Consider the following 6835-nt stretch of genomic DNA (forward strand, 5'->3'; position numbering starts at 1 on the left):
AAAGAAGCCAGAGGCTGGGCTGGTATGCATACAAGGCAGGTAGTCAGTGAAGATGTAGATTGAGGAGTCAATGGATGACAGACAGGCTGGATGCGGGGGGAGAGAAGGGGGATGAATAGTGGAGAAGTACCTGGGGAGTCAGATGTCAGGAAGGTTATAACGTGTCATAAATCCAATGTCTATATTTAGTCCATGATTTTTACTATCCAGGAGGTTGATGAAGTGGAGTTCATAGGCTTGTCTCTGGGAAGTGTTTTGTAAGTATCCTTTGAGTATCCAGACTGAGAGATTGGAGAGAGAGTGGTTTTCTTGTGAGAAATGTGCCCCCACAGGTAATTGCGTATTCCTGTCTTTAATAGGAATAGTACCCCTCCACTATTTAATAGGAATAGTACTTCTCCACTATTCATCCCACTTCTCTCTCCCTCCCCGCCCCCCCACCTGCTTTTCACCCATTGACTCCTCAATCTATATCTTCACTGACTACTTGTCTTCTATGCATACCAGCCCAGCCTCTGGCTTCTTTACTTTTCATTCCATCCGGGAAGAGCACACACCAACTGCTTAAACTTCCTTAGCCTGATGAAGGGTTTTTGAACCCAAAAGCTTGCTTAATAATTTTTTTCCAACTATTTAAGTTGGTCTAATAAAAGATATCAGATTCACCCGATGAACCTTGTCTGTATTTTAATCAAAAACAAATCAGACAGACAGAGCAATGCGTGAGAAGAGAACATACTACAGTCCCTTCTGACAAGGGAAGTAAGTCCTTAAATATTTTGGACTAGGAACTTACCTTTATAGTATCACAGGAAAGTAGGGCTGAAGGAGACCTCACACTGCCATCTAGTCGAGGCCCCATGCTCCAAGCAGGATAATCTCTGACTAGACCATCTCAGCTAAATATTTGTTTAATCTGCTCTTGAAAGTTTCCAAGGATGGAGATTCCACAGTTTCTTTAGCCTGTTTCATTGCTTAACCACCTATAAAGTTAGAAAGCCCCTTCTACTCCCCAACCCAAATTTTCCTCTGCTGAAGCTTGAGGATATTGCTTCTAATCCTGCCCCTACAGACAGAGAGAAAAGCCCATCTCCACCCTCTCTATAATCACCCTTCAGGTATTTGAAGACTGTTATCCAAACAACACTTGCTTGTTCAGCCTTTCTTCATAAGTCTTGCTTTCCAGGCCCCTAATCATTTTTGTTGCTCTGTGCTAGATTATTTCCAAACTGTTCACATTCTTCTTGAAGTGTGGGGCCTAAAACTGGACACAGTACTCCAGGTGATGTCTCACCAATGCCAAATAGAGTGGAAGAATCACTTCCCTTGATTTCTAAGTGACAGTCCTGTTAATATAACCCAGTCTGCTATTGGCGTTTTTTGCACCTGGATTGCAAGAAAACACTGTTGCCTCATATTCAGCTTATAGTGTACAATAACTCCCAGGTCTTTCTCTGCAGTACTGTAAAGTAGTCATCATTTCTTCTGTATTTGTGCATGCAGTTATTCTGTCCCATGTGAATGACATTGCACTTGTCCTTGATGAATCTCATCTGAATGATTGAGGACCATTTTTCTAGTCTATCCAGGTCATTCTGGATCCTAGCCCTGCCCTCCAAAACATCTATAATGACAACCAACTGGGTGTCAGCAGCATGTTTGCTAAGTATGCACTTAATCTCATTGTCCAAATCATTAATGAAGATACTGAACAATAGTGAACCCAGGACAGACCCCTGGGAAACCCCACTTGATACCTCCTCCCAACTAGACATTGAGCCATTGACGATTACTCATTCAGTATGATGATCCAAACAGTTATGTATCAACTTTACACTACTTTAATCTAGTATTTCATCTCTTGTTAATGAGAATGTCATGAGATACTGTGTCAAAATCCTTGCTAAAGTCAAAGTATATCACATCCATTGCTCTCCCCTACATCTACACAGCCTGCCACCTTAAGATAGAAGGAAATCAGGTTGATCAGGTATGACTTCTTGGTGAATCCATGCTGGTTGTTCCTCATCATTTTATTCTCCTCCTTATTCACTGTGCTCTGGAAAGCTTAACCTTTCTACTCAGGCAAGCCTCATCTCCTTGCTTACACTGCCATCAGGCACAATCAATTAATTTCTCCAAACAACCCTGCAAAATGGCTCCCAAACTAAACCTACACCACCAACCCTGAAATATGCAGGCCTTCCTATTTACCCGCACTAACAAACTCTCTCCCCATGCAGCCATGGCTTCCTGCTCCTCTCCCAGGCAGGACTCCCACTCAATCTCCCCTGCTTGCTGGCTTGCTCTCTGGTTCTGTGTCTTTGGCTCCTTATCATGGAACAAATGTGAACTACTTTATTAACCAACCAGAAAATGAAGGCAAAAGTCACAGACAAAAAATAATGTTAGAAACAGCTCCTCCGTCAATTCAATCTTTACCTGTCTTTGTGGGCAATACATGCCCCCCCCCCATGTTTCAGATCCCCTTAGCAGAACAGAGAATGTGGAAGGGGACAGGAAAGTAAGGGAAATGATATAACTAACAAGTAAAAAAAAAAAGAAAGAAACAGTTTCTGTGATAGTGTTTAAGATCAGTCCTTATCCAAAGTTATTTTAGAGTGTTCTCATTGGGACCAAGTATAAAATACAAAATATAGTACTTACATTGAGAACTTAAAGGTCTTTCAGGACAAAAGAAATTAAATGCAGGGATGACTGCATGGCCCTTTCCAATGGTATTCACAATTTCTTCTTCATTATCCAGGATTTGTAGCTTAATGAATACATCTGATTTAGAGGTCTGTACCTGCACTGTGGCGATATGGGATGCTGTGACTTTTATGGCATACCTAAATAGGAGAAAATTCCATCAACATACACTGCATTGGATTATTCATACTTGGAATTGATTCAGTAAAGCAGCCAAATTCAGGTAAAACACTTGAATGCTTGGCCAAAAGCATATGCTTAAAGTGTTTGCTTAAAGTCCTTCTTGAAATGAGAGATTGAGCACATGTTTAAGCTGTTTTCATAACTGAAGCCTTCAAAAGCAAGCCTCAGCTTGAAGGTTACCACATGCAAGTAAAGCAAGATTTCCACTGCTCTTAATCAAATCACCAGATATCAACTAAGGTTTTAGCAGGACTGCCAGAATTCCTTTTGGAAATACTGTGACAGTGGTAGCATAAACTAAAAAATAGCAATTGTGTATGTGCACCACCCTAAAGGAATAACTTCTGTTTTGAAAAAAGTCTTAAAATTCAGTTTTTTGAAAGTGTGTCAGCAACAGAAAACAAGAAGAATTTATTTTGTTATATTTCCATTTAATCTTTATCTTTGCAATTTAACTATTTGCACTCATGGCTGATTCTGCCACCTTTGTTCATGCTAAATAGCCTCATTGTTAATTGATTTCAAGTTTGGCATGAAATATTCTACCCTGCCAAGAACAGATAGTACTGCTCTGCCAAGAACAGGTATAAAGTTAGACCCTGACTGTGTAAAGCTTATGCATGTGCTTTATCTTTAACTAGGTCAAGATGGCTGTATAACAGCTTGGATACTTGTCTTCAAAGAGTTATCATCAACCAGTTTAACTCCAATTGTGAAGAGGCTTCAAGTGAAGTTCACTCAGGATCTGACCTGGATCTTATATTGTTCAGTATCTTAATGACATAGAGAACATACACTTAATTTTATCCTCCATCTGAAAAAAAATATATTTTTCTAAATCAAACAGATATTATGAAGCTTAAATCATTGAAGTGGATAAGATTTTTTTTGGATCCATACTATTAATAATATTATTTTGACATAATGAATTAAATATACTGTTCCTTCACAAGGGCACCCTTATCCACACTAAACTGGAAGCCCTTGATTGTGAATTGTGAATTCAAATCTGACTTAAATAAACATAATTTGCTTTAAAATCACCTTCTTCCTTCAATTATTTTTTTCATTTTCTATTAAAAAAAATTCTATCAGAATTCTATTTCCTATTAGTACTTCTATAAAAATGACATGTTCAAAATTTACCTGAATATAATGTGCTTTCCATTAGGTATGTAATAGTCTTTAATTTCCTTAGTGGAATAAGAATTGTTTACAGCATCACAAGAGAGTGAGGGGAGTGGGTTATAGGAACCAATAAGACGGAGTCTCCATTTCCCTGCAGCCAGAGCTGAATCACCAGTTTGTGCTTCAGCCATAAATGTGTACCCTTTCTGGAAGAGATCAAATAAGAAAACATACCTTTTTTGCAGCTTGTGCCTCATTATGACCCCCACTTCAGAATGAACATGATTGATATCCAAGAAAGGTAAAAATAACACCACTGTGATCTAGTTTACTTTTACATTACCCTAATGTGTGACAAACTCCCACATAGCTCTTATCTGTTTAGGGTCTTTACACCGCTATAGTATGTTTTATACTGTTAAGCACCTTTCTTGGAATATCAATAGCAACAAAAATTGTAAACAATTTCTTTCACACGCATATTCTCTCTCTCTGCTTTATTATAAATGGTCATGGCTAAGCTGGAAGCGTAAGCAGATCCAGGATTTTAAAACGGGGTGCAGGATCAGTGAGCAGTCCTGCAGGGGTGGTTGCACTCCACTCCCAGCCTCCCCACCACCACCAGGACCAGCAGCTGGAGTCTTTTTTAAGCTCCCAAATCAGGGAAGAATTCCATCTCCGCCCCCACCTCGGCATCCTTCCCTTCCCTTCTATGCTCAGCAGCACCTCTCCTCTCCCATCCACTGCTGATCCACTTTACTTACATGTCTGGATCTACCTGCAGCTGCCACTGTCCGAGCTGCTTTTGCCCTGCCTACAGCTGGGGATGCAGCAAGTGGCTGCAGTGCAAGAAGCTGGGCTTTGTCAGGGACAGAAATGGTCGGGGGTGGATTCCCCTACCCTTCACTTGCTCCCAGGTTGGTGGGGAACACATGGAGGACCAGGCACTGACAGAGAACCTGCTTGCTGCTGCCATTGCTTGCTGCTGTCCCTTCTGAGTCCAGCTCCCCACGCAGCCTGGTTGGAGTAAGGTTGGAGCAGCTCTGGAGCTCCCCCTGCCCCAGATTAGCCAGAGGCAGCAACAGTGGTGGGTGGAGGATGGAAGAAATGGAAGGGAGAGGATGGGAGGTGCTGCTGAGTACAGAGGGGAAGGAGAGTGGTGCTGAGAGGGGTGGGGGAGATTCTTGCCTCCTTTGGGGATTTAAAAAAAGTCCCTGGCTGTTATTCCCACAGTGGTGTCCAAAAGGTGGGTTGAGACTGTGCCATCACACCCCTTATGGATCCTCCCTTGGCTGAAAGAGGAGCTGAAGATTCTTTTAGAAGCGGAAAATTTTATAAGGTGCATTTTTGAAAACTACAGTGACAGTTACATTTGCAGTAACATCCTCCAGCAGTTACACTATGGCATTGTCTTTGTTTGAGGGCAGTCACAATACCCAGTGATAGCGTTTCCATAAGACATACCCCATCTTAATAGTAATGTAAAAGAAAGCAAGATTTCTAGAAAGCATTATTTCAACATTGACTTGAGACAGGCATTTCGTCTGATATTATCTATTATAGGATAAATTAAAACAAATCTTGAAAGGTAAAGTAACAAAGGTAAAGTATCCACTTTGTAAAAAGTGGATGAGAAGTAATGACAGGTGGAAAAGAGAAACAGCTGATGAAAACCAGACAGGTGGTGGCACCAGGAATGAAAAGGTAGGGAAATAACTGATGAAAGCAGAGGTGAGATGGGTGTAGATAGTAGGGTTATGGAAAATGGCTATGTCTCATTTTGAGTTTGGATTTGGCTGTTTTGGAGGACAGTGATTTATTTTGGTGTTTCAGATCATTGCTCCATTTTGATGCGCCTGAATCTGTTTCGGAGTTTCAACACTGTTTCGGAGATTCAGATCAGCCGGGGAGGGGCAGGCACAGCTGGGTGACTGCAGGTTCTCCCGCAGCTCCTCTGGTGGAGGGAACTGCAGGAGAAGTCCCCATGGCTACCCTAGCCTGCCCAGCCCCATCCCCCGCCTGGCTGGCCCCAAGCTAGTCCTGGCACTTTAAAAAAAAAAAAAAAGCCCTGTACTCACCAGCTCTGGCAGTGGCAATCAGGGCACTGGGATTGGAAGGGACCTCAGGGACAGATCACAGATAATAGCCAGCTACAGATGTCATTATCAGATAAGTCCTTCCGCCCCTCTTCCCCCTCTATCTTCTTTCTGTTTCTCTGCAAGCTTGGCTCCAAAACATTTCTGAAATGTTTCAGATGGTTTCATTTTATTTTGGAGATGTTTGGGAGCCTTCCATTTAGTTTTGTATTTGGTGTTTTGGGCGTTAAAATGGTCTGAAACACCTCCAAAATGAAACACCTGCTAAAATTTCACACAACCATAGTAGATAGTTCTGAAATATTAATCTAAGTGTAGCAACATACATTTCTGTTGTCTAGTCCAGGGCTGTTCAGCTTCTGGGCCGCATATCCACAGGGCCACATGCTTTCTTATTGACTAGGCAAACCACTCCCCCTCACCTTGTCACACGCAGTTTGGGCTGCCTGGTTCTGCTCCCAGCCACACGTGCAGCTCACTGTGTCCCCATCACCACATGCAGGCCAGGTAGCCTGGCTCTGCTCCCAGACAGACAGGCAGTCTAGCTCCTCTCCCCCAGCTACACACAGGGCACATCCAGACAAGTGCGCACGTGCCTCTTGCCCCACCTACCCCTTTGAGGCAGGGCAAGAGGCATGTGTGGGAATGAAAAAATGTTCTCCATGCTGCAAGTTTGCAGCATGAGGAGAAAATTAGACCGGTCTAAAAAAAACAGA

The 6835-nt window shown here is 42.3% G+C and overlaps 1 protein-coding gene across 1 annotated transcript in view; it reads right to left on the reverse strand.

The window, feature by feature from the left end:
* The window catches only part of ADGB (androglobin), a 360063-nt gene that overhangs the window by 63855 nt on the left and 289373 nt on the right, over window positions 1–6835 (reverse strand). The window contains exons 26-27 of the mRNA XM_019527460.1: window positions 4042–4229; window positions 2668–2852 (exon numbers count right to left, since the gene is read on the reverse strand). Coding sequence (XP_019383005.1) covers window positions 2668–2852; window positions 4042–4229 — 373 coding nt within the window. The remainder of the gene's footprint in view (window positions 1–2667; window positions 2853–4041; window positions 4230–6835) is intronic.

Source organism: Gavialis gangeticus, unplaced genomic scaffold (assembly GCF_001723915.1).
Source record: "Gavialis gangeticus isolate Ggan-Ray unplaced genomic scaffold, GavGan_comp1, whole genome shotgun sequence".
NCBI lineage: Eukaryota > Metazoa > Chordata > Crocodylia > Gavialidae > Gavialis > Gavialis gangeticus.